The sequence below is a fragment of the Pleurodeles waltl genome, chromosome 10 (assembly GCF_031143425.1).
Source record: "Pleurodeles waltl isolate 20211129_DDA chromosome 10, aPleWal1.hap1.20221129, whole genome shotgun sequence".
In the NCBI taxonomy this organism is placed as follows: domain Eukaryota; kingdom Metazoa; phylum Chordata; class Amphibia; order Caudata; family Salamandridae; genus Pleurodeles; species Pleurodeles waltl.
Window position 1 is genome coordinate 422,265,938 of NC_090449.1, and position 25,688 is coordinate 422,291,625.

The following is a 25,688-nucleotide window of genomic DNA, read 5'->3' on the forward strand; positions in this document are numbered from 1 at the left end:
ATCCTTTGTGCACAGTCCAGCCTGGGTCCACGGCACTTTAACCTGCATTGCACGACCTCCTAAGTTGTTCTCCGGCGACGTGGGACTTCTTTGTGCGACTTCGGGTGAGCACTGTTTCACGCATCCTTGTAGTGCCTGTTTCTGGCACTTCTCCGGGTGCTACCTGCTGCTGAGAGGGCTCCTTGTCTTGACCGACGTCCCCTCTCTCTTCTGATGCAATTTGCAACATCCTGGTCCTTCCTGGGCCACAGCAGCATCCAAAAACGCTTACCACACGATTTGCAACTAGCAAGGCTTGTTGGCGGTCTTTCGGCGGGAAAACACTTCTGCACGACTCTGCACGGCAAGTGGGATCCGTCACCAAAGGGGAAGTCTCTAGCCATTTTCGTTCCTGCAGAAACCTCAGCTTCTTCTGTCCAGTAGAAGCTTCTTTGCACCCGCAGCTGGCATTTCCTGGGCATCTGCCCATCTCCGACTTGCTTGTGACTTTTGGACTTGGTCCCCTTGTTCCACAGGTACCCTCGACTGGAAATCCATCGTTGTTGCATTGTTGGTTTCTGTCTTTCCTGCCTTATTCCCCTATCACGACTTCTTTGTCCTTTGGGGAACTTTAGTGCACTTTGCACTCACTTTTCAGGGTCTTGGGGTGGGCTATTTTTCTAACCCGCACTATTTTCTAATAGTCCCAGCGACCCTCTACAAGGTCACATAGGTTTGGGGTCCATTCGTGGTTCGCATTCCACTTTTGGAGTATATGGTTTGTGTTGCCCCTATCCCTATGTGTCCCCATTGCATCCTATTGTAACTATACATTGTTTGCACTGTTTTCTAAGACTATACTGCATATTTTTGGTATTGTGTATATATATCTTGTGTATATTTCCTATCCTCTCACTGAGGGTACACTCTGAGATACTTTGGCATATTGTCATAAAAATAAAGTACCTTTATTTTTAGTATAACTGTGTATTGTGTTTTCTTATGATATTGTGCATATGACACTAAGTGGTACTGTAGGAGCTTCACTCGTCTCCTAGTTCAGCCTAAGCTGCTCTGCTAAGCTACCATTATCTATCAGCCTATGCTGCTAGACACCCTATACACTAATAAGGGATAACTGGGCCTGGTGCAAGGTGCAAGTACCCCTTGGTACTCACTACAAGCCAGTCCAGCCTCCTACATTGGTTGTGCAGCGGTGGGATAAGTGCTTTGAGACTACTTACCACTCTTGTCATTGTACTTTTCATAAGAGAAAAATATACAAAACAAGTTCAGTGTATATACACATAACAATAAAGTTTTGCATTTCCTCATTTCACTCTTTTCTAAGAGCTGAAAAGTACTTCAAAACTTTCTAAAAAGTTCTAAAAAGTTTTAAAAGTTTTTTTCTGTCTTTCTAAAAGTTCTGAAAACTTTTTTCTCTTTTTCTATCACTTTAACTCTCTCTAAAAATGTCTGGCACAGGCCAAAATGTTGATCTGTCCAAACTTGCATATGATCACCTTAGCTGGAAAGGAGCAAGGAGTCTCTGCATAGAGAGAGGTTTCAGTGTAAGGAAGAATCCTTCCTTGGAATTGTTACTTAACATGCTTAGAGAACAAGATAAGGCTAAAAGTGCCCCATCTGTTGAAAAAGTAGCTAATGGTTCCCAATCTGATCCAGGGACTCCCCCAGGAAAAGATTCAGGAAAGAAACTTTCAAGCCTGCCCATTACTAGACAGTCTAGCATAGTTGGTACTGAGGTGGAGTCACATCATTCAGATGGTGTGCTCTCACATTACACTGTCAGCCAAGCTGTTAGGGTGCCCTCTGTAAGGGACAGGTCTCCTTCTGTCCATTCTCATCATACTTCTGTATCTAGAAATGTCCCTCACACCAACCCTGATGACAGAATGTTAGAAAGGGAACTCAGTAAGTTGAGGGTGGAACAAACCAGACTGAAGCTTAAAAAGCAACAGCTGGATTTGGATAGACAGTCTTTAGAACTAGAAAAGGAAAGACAGAAGTTGGGTTTTGAAACCCATGGTGGCAGCAGCAGTATTCCCCATAGTCATCCTGCAAAAGAGCATGATTCCAGGAATCTGCACAAGATAGTTCCCCCTTATAAGGAGGGGGATGACATTAACAAGTGGTTTGCTGCACTTGAGAGGGCCTGTGTTGTACAGGATGTCCCTCAAAGGCAGTGGGCTGCTATCCTATGGCTATAATTTAGTGGAAAAGGTAGGGATAGGCTCCTTACTGTGAAAGAAAGTGAAGCCAATGATTACAAAGTTCTTAAGAATGCACTCCTGGATGGTTATGGCTTAACCACTGAACAATACAGGATAAAGTTCAGAGAGACCAAAAAGGAGTCTTCACAAGACTGGGTTGATTTCATTGACCATTCAGTGAAGGCCTTGGAGGGGTGGTTACATGGCAGTAAAGTTACTGATTATGACAGCCTGTATAACTTGATCCTGAGAGAGCATATTCTTAATAATTGTGTGTCTGATTTGTTGCACCAGTACTTGGTGGACTCTGATCTGACCTCTCCCCAAGAATTGGGAAAGAAGGCAGATAAATGGGTCAGAACAAGGGTGAACAGAAAAGTTCATACAGGGGGTGACAAAGATAACAATAAGAAGAAAGATGGTGAAAAATCTCAAGATAAGCATGGGGATAAGGGTAAAACCAAAGATCCCACTTCAAATCTTAAACACTCTTCAGGGGGTGGGGATAAAACAAATTCTTCCTGTTCTTCTCAACCTACACAATTTAAAAAGCCTTGGTGCTTTGTGTGTAAAAACAGAGGCCATAGGCCAAGGGATAAGTCCTGTCCAGGTAAACCCCCTGAGCCTACCACCACTAATACATCAAGCTCTAGGGCCCCTAGCAGTAGTGGTACTAGTGGTGGGACTGCTGGCAACAGTCAAGTTAAGGGTGTAGTTGGGTTCACTTATGGGTCCATAATAGAAACTGGGGTAGTCAGTCCCAAGACAGTTTCTGTCACACCTAGTGGCATTGGCCTTGCCACACTGGCTGCTTGTCCCCTTACAATGGATAAGTACAGGCAGACAGTTTCAATAAATGGTGTTGAGGCCTTGGCCTACAGGGACACAGGTGCCAGTATCACTTTGGTGACTGAAAACCGTGTGCATCCTGAACAACACATCATTGGACAACAGTATAAGATTATTGATGTCCATAACTCCACTAAGTTTCTTCCCTTAGCTATAATTCAGTTTAGTTGGGGTGGAGTTACTGGCCCTAAGCAGGTGGTGGTATCACCTAGCTTACCTGTAGACTGTCTCTTAGGTAATGACCTAGAGGCCTCAGGTTGGGCTGATGTAGAGTTTTATGCCCATGCAGCCATGCTGGGCATCCCAGAGGAATTGTTCCCTCTCATTTCTATTGAAATGAAAAAGCAAAGGAGAGAAGGCCTGAAAACTCAGGATCCCTCTCCATCAACAGGTAAAAAGGGTACCACAGTATCCCCTAACCACCCTGCCATTCAGGATACCATTCCTTTGGTAGGAGAAACCTCTCCTTGTGTGGCACCTGTTCCAAGGGAAGCATCAGCTAGCAAAGCTATACTCCCTGAGGTAGAAGTACCTCTCTGTGGGATAACTAACATTGGTGACAAAAAGAGCACCATTTTAGTTAACATGGAGCATCCCTCCAACCCTCCCAGAGAAACTTTAGTGCAGAAACTCTGCACTGCCTCACAACACTTAGGACAGCATCCCTGCCCTAGTGTGGAGCTCATAGGACAGCATCCCTGCCCTGCTCCAACCCAAGAGAAACAGCATCCCTGTTCTCTCTTCCAGCCATATGGACAAAGTTTTTGCCCAGCTATGGCTTTTCTGAGACAGCATCCCTGTCTGGCATTTCCATCACTACAAATAGGTTCAGTGGACAATTCCCAATGCTCTAAACTAAAACTTACTGATAGAAACTCTGAAAATACATCTTCACATTGTTGCTTAGCTAAAAAACTTCAAACAGGGTGGTTTACATCCCCACAGGGAAGTAACCAGATAGTGGATGATAAAGGGAGTAACCAGTCTATTGCAGAGCTACTCTCTACTTATCACCACTTAGACAATAAAGTCTCAACTGGCCAAGGTTAGCCTTATTGTCCTTCGTTTGGGGGTGGGGGGTTGTGTGAGAAAGTAGCCTCTTTCTAGCCTTGTTACCCCCACTTTTGGCCTGTTTGTGAGTGTATGTCAGGGTGTTTTCACTGTCTCACTGGGATCCTGCTAGCCAGGGCCCAGTGCTCATAGTGAAAACCCTGTGTTGTCAGTATGTTTGTTATGTGTCACTGGGACCCTGCTAGTCAGGACCCCAGTGCTCATAAGTTTGTGGCCTATATGTATGTGTTCCCTGTGTAGTGCCTAACTGTCTCACTGAGGCTCTTCTAACCAGAACCTCAGTGGTTATGCTCTCTCATTGCTTTCAAATTGTCACTAACAGGCTAGTGACCAATTTTACCAATTTACATTGGCTTGCTGGAACACCCTTATAATTCCCTAGTATATGGTACTGAGGTACCCAGGGTATTGGGGTTCCAGGAGATCCCTATGGGCTGCAGCATTTCTTTTGCCACCCATAGGGAGCTCTGACAATTCTTACACAGGCCTGCCACTACAGCCTGAGTGAAATAACGTCCACGTTATTTCACAGCCATTTTACACTGCACTTAAGTAACTTATAAGTCACCTATATGTCTAACTTTTACCTGGTAAAGGTTAGGTGCAAAGTTACTTAGTGTGAGGGCACCCTGGCACTAGCCAAGGTGCCCCCACATTGTTCAGGGCCAATTCCCCGGACTTTGTGAGTGCGGGGACACCATTACACGCGTGCACTACATATAGGTCACTACCTATATGTAGCTTCACAATGGTAACTCCGAATATGGCCATGTAACATGTCTATGATCATGGAATTGCCCCCTCTATGCCATCCTGGCATAGTTGGCACAATCCCATGATCCCAGTGGTCTGTAGCACAGACCCTGGTACTGCCAAACTGCCTTTCCTGGGGTTTCACTGCAGCTGCTGCCAACCCCTCAGACAGGCATCTGCCCTCCTGGGGTCCAGCCAGGCCTGGCCCAGGATGGCAGAACAAAGAACTTCCTCTGAGAGAGGGTATTACACCCTCTCCCTTTGGAAAATGGTGTGAAGGCAGGGGAGGAGTAGCCTCCCCCAGCCTCTGGAAATGCTTTCTTGGGCACAGATGTGCCCAATTCTGCATAAGCCAGTCTACACCGGTTCAGGGGACCCCTTAGCCCTGCTCTGGCGCGAAACTGGACAAAGGAAAGGGGAGTGACCACTCCCCTGACCTGCACCTCCCCTGGGAGGTGTCCAGAGCTCCTCCAGTGTGCTCCAGACCTCTGCCATCTTGGAAACAGAGGTGCTGCTGGCACACTGGACTGCTCTGAGTGGCCAGTGCCACCAGGTGACGTCAGAGACTCCTTCTGATAGGCTCCTTCAGGTGTTGCTAGCCTATCCTCTCTCCTAGGTAGCCAAACCCTCTTTTCTGGCTATTTAGGGTCTCTGTCTCTGGGGAAACTTTAGATAACGAATGCAAGAGCTCATCCGAGTTCCTCTGCATTTCTCTCTTCACCTTCTGCCAAGGAATCGACTGCTGACCGCGCTGGAAGCCTGCAAAACTGCAACATAGTAGCTAAGACGACTACTGCAATTCTGTAACGCTGATCCTGCCGCCTTCTCGACTGTTATCCTGGTGGTGCATGCTGTGGGGGTAGTCTGCCTCCTCTCTGCACTAGAAGCTCCGAAGAAATCTCCCGTGGGTCGACGGAATCTTCCCCCTGCAACCGCAGGCACCAAAAAGCTGCATTACCGGTCCCTTGGGTCTCCTCTCAGCACGACGAGCGAGGTCCCTCGAATCCAGCAACTCTGTCCAAGTGACTCCCACAGTCCAGTGACTCTTCAGTTCAAGTTTGGTGGAGGTAAGTCCTTGCCTCCCCACGCCAGACTGCATTGCTGGGAACCGCGACTTTTGCAGCTACTCCGGCCTCCGTGCACTTCCGGCGGAAATCCTTTGTGCACAGTCCATCCTGGGTCCACGGCACTCTAACCTGCATTGCACGACCTCCTAAGTTGTTCTCCGGTGACGTGGGACTTCTTTGTGCGACTTCGGGTGAGCACCGTTTCACGCATCCTCGTAGTGCCTGTTTCTGGCACTACTCCGGGCGCTACTTGCTGCTGAGAGGGCTCCTTGTCTTGCCCGACGTCCCCTCTCTCTCCTGACGCAATTTGCGACATCCTGGTCCTTCCTGGGCCACAGCAGCATCCAAAAACACTTACCGCACGATTTGCAGCTAGCAAGGCTTGTTGGCGGTCTTTCGGCGGGAAAACACTTCTGCACGACTCTCCACGGCGAGAGGGATCCATCCACAAAAGGGGAAGTCTCTAGCCCTTTTCATTCTTGCAGAAACCTCAGCTTCTTCTGTCCAGTAGAAGCTTCTTTGCACCCGCAGCTGGCATTTCCTGGGCATCTGCCCATCTCCGACTTGCTTGTGACTTTTGGACTTGGTCCCCTTGTTCCACAGGTACCCTCGACTGGAAATCCATTGTTGTTGCGTTGTTGGTTTGTGTCTTTCCTGCCTTATTCCCCTATCACGACTTCTTTGTCCTTTGGGGAACTTTAGTGCACTTTGCACTCACTTTTCAGGGTCTTGGGGTGGGCTATTTTTCTAACCCGCACTATTTTCTAATAGTCCCAGCGACCCTCTACAAGGTCACATAGGTTTGGGGTCCATTCGTGGTTCGCATTCCACTTTTGGAGTATATGGTTTGTGTTGCCCCTATCCCTATGTGTCCCCATTGCATCCTATTGTAACTATACATTGTTTGCACTGTTTTCTAAGACTATACTGCATATTTTTGGTATTGTGTATATATATCTTGTGTATATTTCCTATCCTCTCACTGAGGGTACACTCTGAGATACTTTGGCATATTGTCATAAAAATAAAGTACCTTTATTTTTAGTATAACTGTGTATTGTGTTTTCTTATGATATTGTGCATATGACACTAAGTGGTACTGTAGGAGCTTCACTCGTCTCCTAGTTCAGCCTAAGCTGCTCTGCTAAGCTACCATTATCTATCAGCCTAAGCTGCTAGACACCCTATACACTAATAAGGGATAACTGGGCCTGGTGCAAGGTGCAAGTACCCCTTGGTACTCACTACAAGCCAGTCCAGCCTCCTACAGGTGGTGAGCATAGCTCTTGTCTTTAGTAAGAGAGGAGCCATGTCCATGGGGGTTTGTGCGCCAGAAAATGGCGCCACACTGCTTGGAGGCAGTTTTTCTGCCTCTGAACAGTGTAGCGCCATAATTCGGCGCACAAGCTCCTGTTTTCCCTCTGCCTCCTCCGCCCTGTTAGCGTCCTTTCCAAGGATGCTGACAGGGCATTAGCGCCGGCTAGTGCCATTCTATACATATGGCGCCTGGCCGGCATTTTGGAATGGCGCTAGCCGGCACTATACTTTTTCACGGAAAACTGCGCTAATGCAGTTTCACGTGAAAAAGTATAAATCTGCCCCTAAGATTCCAAGGAGCAATTTCTGAAGTTTATCGGTATTAATACTTGCATATTTCATACGTTTCAACGTCATCTTTCAGGTCAAGTTTAAAATGATCATACAAAATTGTTTCATTTAAGAATGTATGAATCATTTTACACTGTATCAAGCATCTTATGAACTCTTTAGGATGCTGCTGCTGCTACCGTTATCAGCACCTTGAAGTATATTTACCAACATCATTGGTGGTGTCATAAGCCCTCTTTTCTTGTACAAACCTGCCCAATAAAGAATAATTAATTAGCAATACAAATTATTTCAGCGTTAATAATAACTGAAAGCAGATAGTGGGGTCCTATGGCTAACGAAAGTGAATTTTCGCAAAGGCCATTTTTCGACCATCACCAAGTCCTTTGTTGTGTGCATTAGTATGATGCCCATTGCTCTTACCGGAATAACTTCAGACTCATAAGCAGAATATAAAGTAATCACAATATCGTTTGTTCAACCTAATCAGACCTGAATTAGTTGCCTTAACTTTTTTAACTTTTGAGCTTCTTTCGAGCTCCCTTCCAGAACATGTCAAGCCCAAGAATCTTAGCTTCAAATATCAGTATGAGCTGACTCTATCAAGGGATGAGAACAGGTTTTCTGTTTTTAGCTTTGCTCCCCAGGGGCATCATGGTTTTCTTAGAACCGGTATTAAAGATCTAACTTTCATTTCCGAATGCCCCTAAAATCTTTATTAAACATTGCTAGCCCATTTTGTGTGCAGTCACAAACAACTGCATTACAAAGTACTGATATTTTCTTACCAGAAGCTATTGGTGGTATGAGCGACAAGTCGTTCACGGAAGTGTAGGCTACACAGCAGAAGGGCTACCAAATACCCCCGCTGTAGGCCCTCACCAATTTCCATCTTGTCTGCCTGTGAACCCTCTAATATGTTTTTACTAGGCCTGAGTGTAATTTCAACTACAACGGAGTAATCAGAGTAATTTCGGTAAATCTGTGTTACACTTTGAAGTGGATTTACAGATAATTATGCGAATACTCCTGCCCACGTATTTATGAGTAATTTTGGGGGGAAATCCTACTGCGAGAGCATATTTAGCGAGCAGGAGTGGCTACTTGTGCTCCCTATTCATGTTCTATTGCATTTAGCGCTGTTTCTTAAGGCAAAATGCACCCTTCATCCATTTTGGATGCAAGGGTGTATTTTGCGCAAAGCAAATAACACTAAATGCTCGGCTTCATCTGGGGGAAAAGCCTACCCCAAGAGGACATTTAGCACTATTTTTTCACACAAATTCCATTCTCGCACCCATTTGGATGCGAGGGAGCATATTCCACAAAGAAAGTAGAGCTAAGTCCCGAGAGTAAGTTGAGGGAAAATCCTACACCAACAGCGCGTGGGAATTTGGGAACACAGAAACCCTAGGCAGGACCTCAAATACAGATAGTGTGACATGAAATCAGATACAAAAAAAGGCACAACTTTCGGTATGCAGCCTTACTGGAGACCAGATGCACACACCCTGACAGGAGATAGGAATACAATCTGAAAGGAGGGCAACTAAATACAGCCGTATATTTGGTCATGTTCACAACGTATGTCAAGATGTTGGGTTCATATAGAGTACAGATGGGAAATTACAAACAAACAGTCTGTCTAAATGTCAGGTACACAGTCTGACTAGAAGTTGCCTACACTTAATCTTTCAGGGCGACTACTGGACACAGCACACAAACAATAATTCAGGTGCCAGACAGGCCATTTATTCCACCCGGCATTTCCCTGGTTGCCTGGAAATTTGGAGGCCGGTTTTAAAAGCACATAACCACTTTCTGTGCCTCTGTCATTTTCTGGCTCCCAAGTTTAATTGCAGCAGAGATTAGAGGCATCAAGAGCGAGAGAAAGAGAGGAAGGATGTAGAGAGAAAGCAATCAGAGAGGGAGAGGAGAAAGATAATAGATGGAAAGAGAGAGAGAGAATGTGTGAGGAGATGAAAGAAGCAGTGTTGGCTTTAGCATTTTTGCCAAGACAGCATTTGGTTTACCCACTCCATCCCTTTTAGGTACACACAGGCTGACATAGTTCAGATTAGAACATTTCTCTGTTCCCAACTATACTGTAGCACATAACCTCCCAATAGTGAAATACTGTAAAGAGTGAAAGATCAGACATTCACAGGTAGCAAGAGCGACAACAACCTGATCAGGAAGAGCAGACGGGCAGGGCTCTAGGACGGTGCGACCAGTGCCACTGCACCAGGTGCCGAACTCCAGGGGGTACTGTATTTTGAAATACCTGCTGGGGTTAAAAACACCAGCTGCAGAGTTCCTTATGTGTCCAGATAATTTTCAGGCAATATTAAACATCTCAAGATAACTCTGGTGAATAAACTACCTGCTGGAGAGATCTGAGTTTTGTTTAGTTGTAGTTTTGACTCTTCATAAAGAGGCACGGAGGCTTAATATGTCTGTGGCCCAGGTAATATGCAGACCACAGAATTGCATTTTATTTAGGTAGCTCAGCAAGTTAATGATTTTGTCTCAACAATCCTCTTGTTAGTAAAACCAACCCCCACTACTGTGTTACATTTCAAACCAGGAGTTTGTGCTTCTCCAGACCAAACACTCTTATGACATGTGACTCCTACACCATGCAGTCCTCATTGTCTTAGGTAATATAGTCGTAAAGCCTGCTGCAGAGAGTTATACTCCCTGATGAAGGCCTTGAACCAAAGTTACGGACTCGAGCCACAGGCAGGGCTTGTAACGAGGATGCGGACCTTTCACAACAAGTATAGCCTGAGGCAGAAGGACTATAAGGCTATTAGAACATTTCACTCACTATAGGTAAAAGTTTCTAAATTAAAAAGGCAGAAACAGAAAGACAAACTTTGGAATGTCGGAGCAGAAGGCTTATACCAGCCATTTAAGCCTGGAACACTCCATGATCTTCAATGGAGCTCTCAACAATCCTGTGTTCTAATATAGCCTTATAGCACCCTGCGGAGGGCTTTACCAGTTGTTAAAGGCCCTGAACCTGAGATACAGGCCCAAATCACAGCATTAACATTCCAATGTCCTAATATTTATTGTATATTGATTTACTCACTTTTATGATTCATTGTCTCTGTGTAATGTGCAATGTAAGGAGCTCTGAGACCCAACATTGGTATGAGCAGCAGTATAAAAAATGTAATACATGTGAGAAGGGACTATAGAGAGATGAGGGGCGCAGCTGGAGGGTGGTAGTGAGCCCATCCTTGGAGATGGGGTCGTTTGGGGGCTCCAACAAAGACTGTAGCACCAGGCACCGCCAGCGCTAAAGCCGGCCCTGTAGACAGGACCCCACACACAGACAAGCCACTTTCTAAAAATATCTGCAAGACGACTGCATTCCCCACAGTTGTCACTCGTCACTTCACACTGCTCTCTTCACGCCTGCGGTCCTGCATTCCACCCATAGGGCTGTGAGAGCAACATGAGCCGCCCGCCTGTGCGCCCAAGAGAAACGAGCTTGAGCTCAACCTCTTTCGAGCCCCTCCGCAAAGCTGGTGAGAATTATGAATTTAGCCCGTCGTGTTTTCTTTGGCCTTCCCATTCGCATTGGCGTTGGAAGTATCCTTTCAGTGGGATGCTGCAACCATTACGTTATGTTTCGAGTTATTGTTGATACTTAGTACGTAAGAAGAAATTGAAGGACTTTTTCTTGCATCACTTCGGCGTAAATCAATTTTCTCTATTAATTATGTGCAGTGCCTTACATAACATTTTCATGGATAATACTACCACAAACGTCCCACTTTCAAATATTTTTCACCGAGTGCTGGTACAAGGAAAAGGGACGGGGTCTCGGAGCGTGACAGTTTCCAGCCATTCCGTTGGTTGTTGGGTGGCCACTTCACTGGTTGGCAGCTGCTAGTGGCTGCTGTCTAGAGCGCCTATCAGCGTTTAATCACTTATGTTGTCTTCCATCAGTGATCTGGGCTGCCCTCCAGAGAGGGGTGGGTCCTTCCCGAGGTGTTCTTACGTGCCTTGTAAAAAACGCCACATTTTAGGTGATGGTCTTTTCATTTTTGTGGCTGACCGGCCACCACCCAAGACGCAGGCTCACAAGGACGTATGCATTTTCTTCCTGTGTTTCGGTTTTACAGCCACACCCGATCATCGGGCCGCAGGTTGCTGCACAGTGCTCTCCTCCGTTGAGTGACAGCAGCCTTGCCTTCTCTGATGGCTGGCTGTTCGGTCAACGGACTGTAACTCCCACCCCGGGGCTTGTGGGATCATGTCTATGAATGCCCAGACTACCACCGGGTCTCTTGCTGTTGTGCAGGGAAGCGGAAGGGGTTCTGTATGCCCAGAGGAACAGGGAGATTGACACTTCGATGTTCCATTTTGTGATACACAAATTCAGAGCACCTTGTTCAAAGTACACATCCATCTCTCCACCCCTCCAATAGCCTGGAGCCAGCACAGAGTGATTTTCCAGTGTGTGTTATCTAGTGACTCAATATATTGTCTCTATTCTACTACATGGACTGACATTGTCAGACATGATGACTTTTGTCCGTTTGAATAAACTGAAGATTTTTTTCCTTCTCAATTGGGCATGTTGGATAACTCTGGATCTGACAAGCTCTGCCACGGAATGTAGGCCTGATATTACCTGACATGGACCTGCCATCTGGGAGAGAGCCAAAGTCAGTGCTGATCTCCTGCCACCAAACATTCACTCTGCTCTTTATTTATGACAGTGTGAAATGTATTAAAGGCCCCTGTCAAAGCCACTGGCCTTTGGCCATGAGTTGGGCAATCATGACATCCATACTGTGGATTTCCACCTTCTCTCAAAGACATGCTTTGGTATTGAAGGCCCGTCGATGGCCTTCTTGTCCAAGGTGAACGATTTGCATTTACAGTGTCGGCGGTATAACCTGTTGGTGTTCCCGAAGGAGGATTCCAACTTTTTTGCTGCTGAGTTCATTTCTTACCGACTATAACACTTTCAGTTTCATTTGTGTGTCAAGGTCTGTGAAATAGGTATCTTCTACGAATGGTTTCAAGGTGGTTTGATTCGGCCTTTGCAAAGTGCTTCTCAATTGCTTGTGGTGCTCCAGGACTGACAGTGCTTATCCCACGATGTTGCTGCTGATATTTATTATACAGTGAAAGCTTGTGAGGACATTCCTGACAAGAGTTCTGAAAGACTTCAGGACTGATGAAACTCCAAAGTTGAGCTGGTCGTACGGCCAAGCCCCATGTGGATAGAGAGGGTGGTGATGTATTCACGCTTCACATCCAGCATCAGTTGGTGATAGCCTGCATTTAAGTATGACTTACTAAGTTACTTTGCCCCATTCAGGTCTGCTATAGTGTCGCCTACCGGGGAGGCTCAGATGTCGTTCACTCTTGATCACTTTGTTTGGTAGTCAAACATCTATGCATAGTCTGATGGAGACTGGCTGGTGGGGTTTGTTGGTGATTACTGTGGGGGAGACCTATAGAGTGGGTCCAGATACGTGTTCAGTCACACTTTTCTCTTCTAGTTTCATCAGCTCTGCTTCCATGTCTGGATGCAGGTGAAACAGGACTCTGGTGCCCCAGGACTGTAGGTTTCACAGAATAGTCAATGTGCATTTACATCTGTGTTGTTATGGGGGAGCTAAGGCTTGAGAAGAGTTCTGCAAAGTCAAAAAGGATGGAGTTGACTATTCTTACCTGTACAAAGAAAGGAAAGCACACCATGTTAAGTTCTACAGCCCCTGTGAAGTTGAGAAGCTTGCTGAAGCCTCAGCAACAGCAAAGAATTTGGAGTTGCATTTATTGTTCAACGACCATTGTATTGATTGTCCCTTTCAGTGGCAATGGTTCGTTGCTGCCATATGCCAAGATCTTTGTCTTCTTGGGCACTGGGGGAATTGCACTGGTTGAATTGCTGTAGGCTTATGATGGCATTGACGGATGCCCCTTTGTCAATTAATGGCATTATTACTTGCCCCTGAATTTTGACTTAGCAAGTTGGTTTCCGCTTTCACTTGCATTTGGGGTTGCTTTTGATAAATGGAATAAGGAAGAATTTGGCTTCATCATCAGAATTCTCATTTACTCTGGCAGCATTCTGTAGGCTGTTAGCAGGGGCTGGCATGGGTGGCAAGGTCATTGATCGCCTTGATCATTGGGCACTGAAGAGCCTGCTCCATAATTTCACCAGTCATCCACCCTCTGCATACTTCCGGAAAATGGCATGGTTTGTTGCCCCTTACAGGACAGTCTGCTTGTTGGGTTTTGTACACACTGGCCAAATGCAAGGATGTCTGGTGTGTGGTTCACGTGCTGTTGGCTGATGCATCCACAGACTCAGTTTTTATCAACTTGTAGTTGGTTGGTTCTTCTTTAATAACTATTTTCTGGAGTACTGATTCTATCTGTTCAGCTCTGTCGTTAGAGAGGTTGTAGGACAGTGCTAATGCCAGGATTTCGACCAGCAATATGTTGAAATTGGGGGAATGTGATGCCAGAGAGTGGCAGACTAGCTCCCTGGATGATTTGTGAGCTCACCTCCTTGTTCTGGTCATGATTGATGCAGGGGCTGGCTAGGCTACGCAGCCTGGCAAAGAATGTGCTGACGGGTTCCCTATCTTGTTGGTGTGTCTGTAGTAGTCTGAAATGTTTAAAATATGGATTAATTTGGGGATAAAAATAGGTGCACCATCAGCCCATTCGTAGTCAGCCTCGTCCCTTAAGTTCGGCAGGAAGCTGAAGAGCCCCTGTATTTCTTATACCTTGTAATGGAGGAGGAGTAATTGCTTCATCTCCCCGTCAGTTTCTTTGCTGGACTTAAAGTCATTGTTGAGGCTGGGAGCCATCACTTGCCACAATGGGTCTAATGTTGTGTGGTCAGTCAGTTAGCTGAAGGGTGGGACTGGGTTGGCGTGTCCCCTAAGGGTTTCTGAAGCCAATATAAATAAAGCAGAGTGCCTCCCAGTGGCAGCAGCAATGGTGCTTCTGCACCTGCTTGGGTGGCACCTTGCTGGTTGTTAGCAACCCTGTGTTCATTTTGTCCCATGGTTGAGTAGTTCCTCCTGCTGCTGGGTGTTGTTGGTTATCTGCACTCTTTCTGGATACGTATTCGGAGGTGTTTTGGCCACTATGCATGTTTGTCCTCTTTCAGTGCATTGCTAGATAGGTATGTACTTTCTCCCCCTGCTTAAGTTTCTGGCCTGTGCAGAGTCTTACTTGTCTTTGCTGATCTATGTTGCTATCATCTTTTCTTTCCCTTCTGAGTCACATACCATCCATATTGAAGCTCACTATTTCTTTTCTACTTGTAGAGAGTTTCGGCCGCTGGGGTGCTGTGTGCTTGTACACACCTTCCAGTGCACCACACTGGCCTAATAAGTGAGGGGCGTTGCATCCCTAGCATTGGGAGGCAGTCACTGTGCTTGTGGCAGACCATAGGGCACACTGCTCATCATGCTGTTTCTGTGATAGTTCGTGAGAGAGAGAGCGAGAGATAGGTGCATTGGAGTGCTGGGTGGCTTGACCATTCTCTCTGAGTTGTAGAATGCCTCTTTCTCTCTGATAGCCAACAGTTTGGGTTTGTGGAAAATGCTGTCCGATGAGGCATCTTTGGCCTGGATATCGCTGAGTGAGGTGGGGCCCGCCGAGATTAGTGAAGTGTGGGGCTGCGCAGGCTAAACAGACACAACAGCACCTTGTCTGACGGTGTAGTGCGCCAGGTCTTGCGTTATTCACCTGCAATACCGCACCTAGCATCAGAGTGTGTGGATGTATGGGAAAAGGCCAAACTTTCCCTGTTGCTTCCCACAGAGAGGGAGTCCCACCATCCATCCTCCAACACAAACACAGAAATTATCTGTTGCCACTTCCCTTGCTCTTGAAGGTTCTAATGGAAGCCCAGCTGTACAGAACATTTACATCGGAATATGCGTGTGTGTGAGTGCATGCATGTGTGTCCCCACACGGACCACACACCTAATCGCACACCGAACCCTCAAGAAAAGCAACTCCAACCCTCCCCAGGTGAGTTCCTTTCACCTTTTTATCCTCCTTTCATCATCCTTCCTTTCATCCATCGTATCTATACATTCAGTCACAAGTTTTACTAAATCACTTACTATGGCTTGCAGCCATAAACGGTTTAGTATCCCTACCCTTGCGATCGGTGATAGCAGGTTGCAGAGGATTAATTGCTTCCTCTATCTTGGGGTTTCTTTTGATTCCTCCGGAGCTTTGGTTACTAACATCTTAAACTGTCATATGAAACACAGCCGATCTATGGGCATGCTTCTTAATCTGCCACGCCTTCTGGGTGGTAGGGCAATCACATCCCACCTCACAATGTATAAATCTCAATGTGCCTCTACTGCCATATATGGTGCTGCAGTATGGGTTACACCAATAGCTCAGCTATTCAGGTCCATGAGAACCGCTTTTGCAGGCAGCTTCTCTTAGGTCCTCTAGCCACATTGCATTATGTGTGCCACAAGACCTAGTAGGGCTTCCTTATTTAGAAGACTGCATAAAGCTGGGCCCGATCTCTCTGTTACTGTCGATCTAGTTTAACCCTGAATAGAGCTTGAATCATAATATTATTAGAGACTGGCTTTCAAGTGACAAAGGACTAAGCATACCCTGGCTTGTCAATGTCCGTAAAACACTTGTAGGCTAGGGGGGTCTCCCATATTTGACAATCCGACTTCAGTTTGTGCGTCAGATAAAAAATTGCTCTTTTCCCAATTTTTGGAAAGTAGTAGTCTTCTGAGTGAAGAAGTTGAGTTAGGAAAGCAAACCGTAAAGATTTATGCCTATTTTAAAATGAATAGTGGTCCATAAACGTATTTGTTTGTGGTGCACGGCCAATGGGGGAGGTTTCCACTGATTAATTTTAGAACAGGGACAGTTAAATATCTTCTCTATTTCCTGCTCAGTCATCCCTTTGGTTTTTCTGCATGCATATGCCCATGTGATGATGTTTTCACCGATCCTTACTGCACTTTTTATGGAATGTTTATACTATTATTACGACACAGTTTTTAACTCTGCATTTCAGGAAATGCTGATTTGTACAGTGCAGAGTCGTTCACCCAGTTGGTAGAGTTATTAAACGACGAGGAGCTATGCTTTAGGGTTGGGTCCTTTTTTAAATCGGCATTTTATTGTCAGAAATCAATGTTTTTGTGATTATTGATGCTTGTTTTTATGTTTAATTATCTGTTTGATTATTTGTGTATGTATAGCTTATGGGTTTTAAATATGCTTATTTTATAAGTATATGTCTCTGACACCCAAATAAAAAAAAGACTTGATTGATTCATTAATTTTTCTGTAAATCCAATCACGTTCCCATCCATTAATCCATCCATCTTTTTGTTTTTCGCATAAACAGCGATCATTTCATCATTATATTCTTGTGCCCATCGATCCATTCTTTAACCCATCCATCCTTCACTCTTCACCATCTATCCATTTTTCCTCCTTCTATTCATCCACCTTTAACTTTTTGCTCCTATTACTCTTCCAGCCATCATTTTACCATTCCCTCCATTCTTCCTTTCACCCTTCAAGCCTACGTATTCCCTTTTCTTCCTTACGTCCTTCCACATTTCTTTCCTTCTACCTTTTATTTGTCCTCTAGTTCTGTCTTTCCTCTATCTACCCTTCTTTTGCCTCTCATCTTTACTTTTTTTTCTTAAATTTTTCTCTCTCAAGCTCACTTTTTCTGTTTATCCCTATCTGAATGATTTCCCTATTTTCATCATTTCATAATTTTTCATTCCCTATTTCCTTGTTCTGTGTCGGCCCACTGCCCACACCCTTCACTCATGGTACCGCCTAACAGTATTATTTATGAGCACTTTGTCTGCAGACAAAAGAGGCCCAGAAAAGACTAATTATTGATCAAGCTGGACCAATTCCCCATCCCGTATGGCGCAGTGGGAGCCTCCGCATAAGGTGCTTATCTGGTGGTGGTGGGGTGGTCCCTACGAGGGAGAGAGAGAGTGTGCATGTTTTGGAGGGCTGACCAGGAAGTTGTTACAGTGGTGGCTGCTGCAGATATCAAGAGGAGGGGCTGGAGGTTACAGGGGGGGGCGGGAGGGGGAATTAAATAAAAACAAAACTTACCGTTCGTCGCCACCATCCTCTCCTGCCACCTCGTTCATCCTCCTTTCCTGTTCTGGTGCCCCAGCATTCGCTGGGACACCAGAAGAGGCTCCCCAGCAATCCTGGTGCTGCTTTCATGCTAAAGCTAGCATGAAAGCAGTGTCAAGATTTGTCTGAGCGGCAGTGACTGCTGCTCAGACACAACCCTGGGCGCTGTGCAGTTTCTCCAGCAGGTGTACACAGCCAGCCGGGCTGGAGAAACCTAAGTGCACATGTGTGTTTGGTGGGCCACACACACATGCGCACTTCGGTGCACTCGATTCCTCATCCCCTCCAATGGCTCAGCCCGCCCCTCCCTTCACATGCTGGCTGAGCCAGCAGCTGAAAAATAGAACGATATTCAAGTATCGTTTTATTTTTCTGCTGCTGGCTCTTAGCCAGTGGGGCGACGCTCCTCCACCATTGCAGAGGAGCCGCCCCAGAGTTTTTATACTGTCTATAAAAACACAATGAAAAAGTCCTGTTCTCCAATGCTAGACTCATCATTATCAATGTTTGTGAAAGAATGCTGCACAAAAAGGTGAATGGGATTGTAAGCAAACACAGATAGGTTTCACCCTTGTCAGGATTTATCAGGGAGACACAGCTTGGAATCCATGTCTGGTCATATTATCCCTCCTACTTAGGGAGAATAACACAGGCAGGAGAAAGAATGATGGAGGAAAGCTTGAATCCATCTCTGCCACTGGTAATCACTCTGGGCTATATTTAATTCCATCATTTGTAATTCAATTTACCAATCACAGACAGGAAAATAACCATACGCAAATCAGTTTTGGCCCAACCTCAAAAAGGGGCAATTAAGACTTAAGTGATTGGGTTGTGTGCCTTGTTAGTTGAACCACAAGCAACCTGAGACAGGTTTCAACCTAGCTGGGCATCATCAGTGAAGGTCAGCTTGAGCAGTTAAATTTGTTACTGCTGCATATGTTTGCTAAAAGAGCAAGACAGCAACCAGAATTGGTGAGATGATCAGAAACCTATACAACTCATTAAGGATGGAATTTTCACATAGTGCTGATAAAAGGCAGTTTGAAACATGGTACATTCCCTGGATCACTCCCAAGATAAAGGCTGATGATCTCTAGCATGGCTAGTCATAGTGAGGTCATGGATAAAACTTGAACAGACTATCATGCTGCACATGCCCTGATAAAACAAGACTGACCAGGACTGCCCCATACTACTCTCCTGCCCTGACAACTCCATGCAAGTCCAATACATTAAGGGGCATATTTATGAGAGGCTTGCACTGCCATTGCGTCACTTTTAGTGACCCACAGGCAGTGCAAACCTCTCAACCATTTCTATGAGGCTACACAAAGCCACTCTGCATGGCTTTGAGTGGCCTCGTAGATATGAAGTAAGGCAAGACATCGTTAGTCACTGTGTTGCCTTACTCTGCACCAGGGATGTATTCCATGGGCATTGTGGTGGGCTTTCCCATGCAACACCCATGGATTTTGATGTATCCCAAGATTTACAAGAGCTTGTAAACCTTTCAATGCGCCAAAACTTTACATCTTCCCAGGGTAGGCACATCAAGGAGAAATATCTTCATTGCTCCTTGTTTTTTCTTCTTTCTGTGTGTGCTGCAGAAATTCTGCAGCACACATACAAAGAGGAAAAACCCTCCTAGGATTGTGTTTTACACCCATGAACCATGGTGCAAGGGTACCGGCGTTGGCGCTAGGCAGCCAAAAAGGCAGCAGTGCAGCTGGAAGGGGCAAGAATGTGCTGTATCGCATAGATACGGTGCATTCCTGCTTTCTTTTTGACACAGGGCAGAGCAACAAGATGACTTGCTGTGCTGTCCTGCGCCAAGATTTTATAAATGTGGCCTTAAATTTAGATCCCCAAACCTCTTCCTGGGTATAAATAAAGTGGTATCTTCTTAAAAACCTAAAATTGTCTCGGATACATTTCCACTTGTATTTTAAGTAGGGATTGACTTTTCATGTTGTATTTGCCACTTTACAAAACACAAAAAATAAATATGCACTTGCCTCAAGATTCAGTTCCATCAAACATGCTCACCTGTAATGCAGTGATGTATTTTTCTTAGACTGCTCCATCCTTATCACTGCAGATGTGATGATGGCTGTACTCTCAACACAATAAGGTAGGAGTCAACAGTCCTTGGGTTATTAAGTAGCTGGGAACATGCCTAGCAGCACCAGCTAAACCTACGGTCGGAGGGGAGTTCAGGGCAGCCCTAAAAAAACACTGCATATGTGACATTGCTTTGAGGCAACAGTAGTGAAAGGGCAACTGCATGCCTTTCCTGCTGGGCAAGCAGAGCTCCTCATTTGGGACAGGAGGTGAGCAGTGCTCCTAGGTCCACTCATTCTTCTTTATAGTGGATGGCACCTTTTGGTGTCTTCAAATACAGGGACTCCAGGACTAAAAGTTTCCACCCCGAGGATTCCACTGTCTTCACCCTGCCCTCAGGCAGCCACTTCACATTTGGGTCAAGTTCGAAAGAAGCACACCCAAACAAATATGCATATTGAGGCAAGGTGAAAGAGTAAACACTACTCTCCAAGTCTGAAGTTTCCAGCAGTGAATAGATATCAGCGGCCAATTGCTGGAGAAATCGCTGCAGTGAACAGTTGGAACTCCACAGTCCCAATACACCAGCTCTCGCTGATGGTCTTTAAGAGGGGTTTACCAGATGTAACTTTCTCCAAAAAATTGTACTAAGGTGGTAGGCTTAGACGTATGACTTCTCTCTTACAATTACAGTTTGCCATTAATGGTTCAAGAGAGATCTATCTTGACATCTAGTGTTAGTAAAAAAATATCCCAAAGCTTTCCTTGAGTAGGTACAGCCTCATTATTAGGTATCAAGCGGTGCCTGCCTGGACTACATGGTAAAGGAAACCAGGAAACCATAAAAGAAAATGTTGGGGCATCCAGTATGGGTCAGTCATGTCACTACTAAATCCGTAAGTACTCATTCCCATTCTTTTTTTGGGCCCAGAAAGAGGTATGTTTATTGTTGTTCCAATACCACGCTCTTCCATGTTTTAGAGTAAATTTGTGGTTACAATTTGTCCAGTTCCTTAGTAAGAGCTGCATGTGCCATGATGCAACCCAGGAAGATGGGAAGCTTGACACCCATCTGCATAGCAGGCCGCTCAAAAGATAGCCATAGGTCGGGTCTATTGGGCCCCTGACAAAGTGGTCTTTGGTGCCACTTTGCATGCTGCAGTTATGATACCTGGACCCAAGTACCCATGAGCGAAAAATCAGATTGCGGTTTTGGCAACAAAACAATACGTAAGGAAAGGAGAGGTACAATATTCACAAAACCACTGGCTATGGAGTCAACATCAATTCTGAATAGTACCACACACAGCCATTCATTCACTTAAGCTCACACCTTCAGTAAGTACACTGCACAGATGTAAGAAACTCACAGAAGATGGTAGAATACAGGGCCACCCAATGGTGTGCAGTTCCCACTGTGCTGTCTGTGTATTTGTCATAGATGTCTCCTCTTATGCCAGCACCCATGCAGAAGAGGAAAGACACAATGACAATGATGAATGACAGAAGTTAAAGTACCCATGATTTTACCATGGTCTCTAAAATGCCAAGATGAAAGTGAAAGCCAAGAAAACATTGACAAAGGCAAAAGTAAGAGAAGATAAATGCAAGAGAGAGATAAAGAGAAAGTGTAGGGTGGGGAACAAAGGGGCCTGTGGTGGAATCAAGACTAGGCAGCCTTAATATTCGCCAATCCTTGCGTGCGGCAGTGCTGACCAAGGGCTCTTTGGAAAACCGTTGGCTTCTACTCACATTTTCTTCAGATTACGCACAGTGTACAGCGATCTCTACCCGCTACCCCTGCATAAATCATAAGGCATGCATGTTTACCTTTTGCAGCGTCTGAGGCTCCTTGGGTCAGAGAGGTTCTCCGGAAGCTTCTTGCACTCGACACAGAATTTGAAGGTGTCTTCCATCTTCTGAAACATTTCAAAGTAGGTTCGAATCCCAAAGTCAGGTGTCGCTTTGTTTCCATCGAGTGCAGCCCTGAGAACAGAGGATGAAATTCGGGAACTTGTTAAATGTAAGTATAATGGAACCTTTGTAATCATGCAAACAACCAGGCGGAATCTATTTTCACTGTTTTCACTCAGTAAGTGCCATACAATGCGGCAAACAGAGTTTGCCCCACTAAAAATATGTCAAAAATAATTCCATACTCATTTTGATTTCGATAGAGAAAAAGAAGTGGGGAAATATTAATTTCTCCATTTTCGATATAAATTAAGAAATTGTTTATTCACAAGTAGTAAGCTAGTACATATTTCATGGAAGTATGTCGTTGGTATAGACTTTATTACTCCTCTCAAATGAAAATAAGTTTTGCATTTTTCTCACGTGGTTTCACGTTCTCCTAATTTTTGACTTGCTGAAAAAACTGTACTACGGACTGGGCAAAATCTGTTCGCCAAATTCAGTTTTACATAAGCAACAAAAAGGGTTACAGCGAATCTTGCTTTGTATATTTACACCACTGCAAAGTGTCTACAATAATGGTCTGGTCTCGGAGCCGATGTACCAAAGTTTTCAATGGCCCCAAAGCCTTTAATTCGCGAAATCAAATAGTTTGCCCCTGCTAAAAGCATTTGCTGATTTACAAATACCCTTTAGTGATTCTGAAAAGTTTTCCTTCAAGGCGGCCACTTGCAGCATACAAAGTCGCTGTCTGCTACCCACACAAGGAAATGGCCCTTACCGCAGGGCAGTCTTTTTCATGGTGGCTTCTCCAGGCATTTGAGGCCATCAACTCGACTACAAGCTCCGGCAAGATCCTCACAGCATAACACACATTTCAATTCAAGGCAGCCCTCTCATGGCATAGGGGGTCACTGACTCTGTCCTGCACACTGCACATGGGCAACAACCTGATTGGTGCAACAGACGTTTCCTCAAACCGCGCACAGGCAGTCTACACAACATGGCTCACCCACTGAACCTCACCCTCTCCAATGCTTTCCTCTTCCTCATAGGGCACATGGTCTTGGCAAGCAGAAAGGCACTGGTGCTCCAGGCTTCATGGGAGTTGGTCTTGGTATCAGCGGGTGATGTCCCTTCACCCAGCAGTGAGACTAGCAGGCCTTGGCCCCTGGTCCTGATCAAAGGCAGAAGTCTTGCAGAGCTTCCCTTCCTTACTAGGCCTGTTTGGCTGTATGGTAGATAACAATTTATTGGGTCTCAAATTCCCTTCCTTATAGTCCATTTCCAGACACCAAATGTGACTCAGGGTATGAGTCGTTGAAGTATTATGTTGGGGGCCTTCTTCCTGTGAAGCCTCTCTCTTCCTCTTGAAAAACAGTCTGTCACAGCAGGAGTGATTCCACAGCTGATAGTCTCACAACAGAGGTCACAGAAGTGCCTAGATTTTACATTTAAATGGCAGCCACAGTAATGTGTGCATCATAAGGTTTGCCCAAGTCCCCAAGCATACTCTTTATGAATCTCTTATCAGCCTCATCCCCTTCCTGAGATGTGCCCAGGCTCCTTTCTTGTGACCTTTCACTGAATCACCAAGAGCACCCTTGGAAGTGTACAGGGGAAGCCCAAGATTACAGGAATGCAGCAGTACACAATTCTGTCTGGGGGGATTTTTCCACCTTCACTCCTTGTTGTACCATGTCTTCCTGGGTCTCCCAAAATGTAACCCAGAGACATCCATGTATTGTACCCTCTAAAGGCATACGTACACCCAGTCCATCTATACATGATACACATAATGCACAATACTGTATCCTCCATGTTCTGTACCACTCACTGGCACACATATATCCAGAACATGCATTTAATATGCTCGCACTGCACCCTTCATGTATTGCACCACTCAGGTACAGATACACAAGAAACATGAATTTACCTTGCATGCGCTGCACATCACTACTTCCTTTGTGTACTGTACCACTCATAGGCACACATGCACCCAGCATATGCATCTAACCTACACGGACTGTACAGTATTGCAGTATCCCAGAATTGTACCCTTCCCAGGTACACATACACTCAGCACAGATATACCACTCCTACCCTGTGCAGCACTTTAAACCCAACCTATTTAGGCCAAGGGTGAGTTAAGCACAGAGCAGTGCAACTTGGAATGAGTTAGCCTGTAGTTTTCACTCCAGTGACACAGGTTAAAAAGACCTGTTCACTCCTATTGATCACTACATGGTGTGCTGCCATTACTGCACTCATGCTGCTCCTGGTGATGGCAGTAGCCTTCCACCACTAGGAAGGGAATTATTTGAGTGCCCCTCCTGGTCCAACAGGACCGCAAACCATGAGAGGGGCCTATGTCATGGCACACATGCACCATCCGTGTTTGCATATGACAACAAAAATCAGCACGAGTGACTAAAATGATGCACTTATATTGCCTTAGTTTTATATCCCTCCATTATTCTATTCAATCCAACTAACAGACTCCCATGCCCACCACTCAAATTGACTCATATTTCCCTATACTAATTCACCACTAATCCTTTTGGGTTACAGGATAGGATGCTACTCACCAAAAAGCACTTTGACGCCTCATCAGGGGTAGTAAGCACTGTATAAATACAATTACAATTGCAATTATGTGTCAGCAGAGATGTGAGAGATAAACTGCCTGCTCTTTACCTTAATGTATTGTCTAGTCTGCCTGATTATGATTGACTATGCTGGTCTGTATAGAACCACCCACAAGCGAGAAAGGTGCAGTCTACACTATAGCTCATCACACCCAGTCCTCTCGTTTAGCTGTTGTCAGTGTGGCCAACTATATTGTGTCAACACTTCAAGACATGGTAGATAGATGGCATAACATGCATCACAAGCATGACAGCCATCGTTAGTCTCTGAATTGTTTTACAGTAACTCCATATGGAACAGCATTGCTGAAAATCATATGAACCTGTTGCATTTTGGAGAAGTAGCTAATTTTTATATTATGGTAAGGTATATGGGTTTGAAAAGAAAGTAGACTGTAAGCAATCGTTAAATATATATATATATTCACAGTGAAAATATGGTTGGAAGAATTGGTCAGCTTTGAGTAAGTGAACAAGCTCAAAGATAAAGCAGAACTTATAAAGGACAAATTGAGAGGAACTCATTTTAGTGTGAGAAAATAATTTACAGAGATGATAAGGAGTGTAAAGAAGGCATAGTAGAAACATCAGTCATTGTTGTGGTTATTCCCAATTGTTGCAGGGAACAAAAAAGCATCAAAGGTTGAACCTCTGCATTGATCTGCAAAGCATTAATTGTGCTGTATTGGCAGGTGGACATCCTTTGGTAAAGCTGATGACAGTAAAGTATGATTGGTCAGGCTAAATGTTAAACCAAGATTTGTTTAAGGGCACCATACACCAATTTGTGCTGGCCAGTCGGACAAGATATCGCAATGCGTCTATGATCCGAGGTGTTGATTTACAATTTTAGAGAAAGCCAGTCAGGTTCAACTCGTGCAATCTGTATGAATGACACAAAGAAATCCATTTTTAGGAAAACAGTGAAAAGCATAATTGAAAATTAAATGGCATGCAGAATGTGTTAGCTAAAAAACGTTGAAATAACACACCAACAAATGCTGATTGGGTGAAAGCTAAGTTGACATCTTGAGTAACGGCTGAGTCTATTAAGCCTGTCCTAGATTGTTGATGGTAGTAGAAGACGGTCCAGGTCCTACTAACAGAGATAAAGTAATATTTTATTTTAGGATTGAGCGAGCTCTGTCCAAATTTATGCCAAATTTGGCTGTCGTAGCTGGACTTATTAGAAGGCTTTAAAACAAAGATAATCAAATTGCTGAACAGAGTACCTTAAAACCTGATTTGCAGAGTGTTATGTGTATCTGCATTAAAGATGTGTCATGCAGCCAAAGCAATGTGTCTGTTTTGAGAAGCGATGAGGCTGTGATGTGAGGGCCTGCATC

The 25,688-nt window shown here is 45.0% G+C and overlaps 1 protein-coding gene across 2 annotated transcripts in view; it reads right to left on the reverse strand.

Annotated features, from left to right (window-relative positions):
- The window catches only part of MSS51 (MSS51 mitochondrial translational activator), a 339,755-nt gene that overhangs the window by 122,451 nt on the left and 191,616 nt on the right, over positions 1-25,688 (reverse strand). For both annotated transcript variants that reach the window (XM_069210674.1, XM_069210673.1), the window contains one exon: positions 21,611-21,766. In XM_069210674.1, the coding sequence (XP_069066775.1) occupies positions 21,611-21,766 (156 nt within the window). The remainder of the gene's footprint in view (positions 1-21,610; positions 21,767-25,688) is intronic.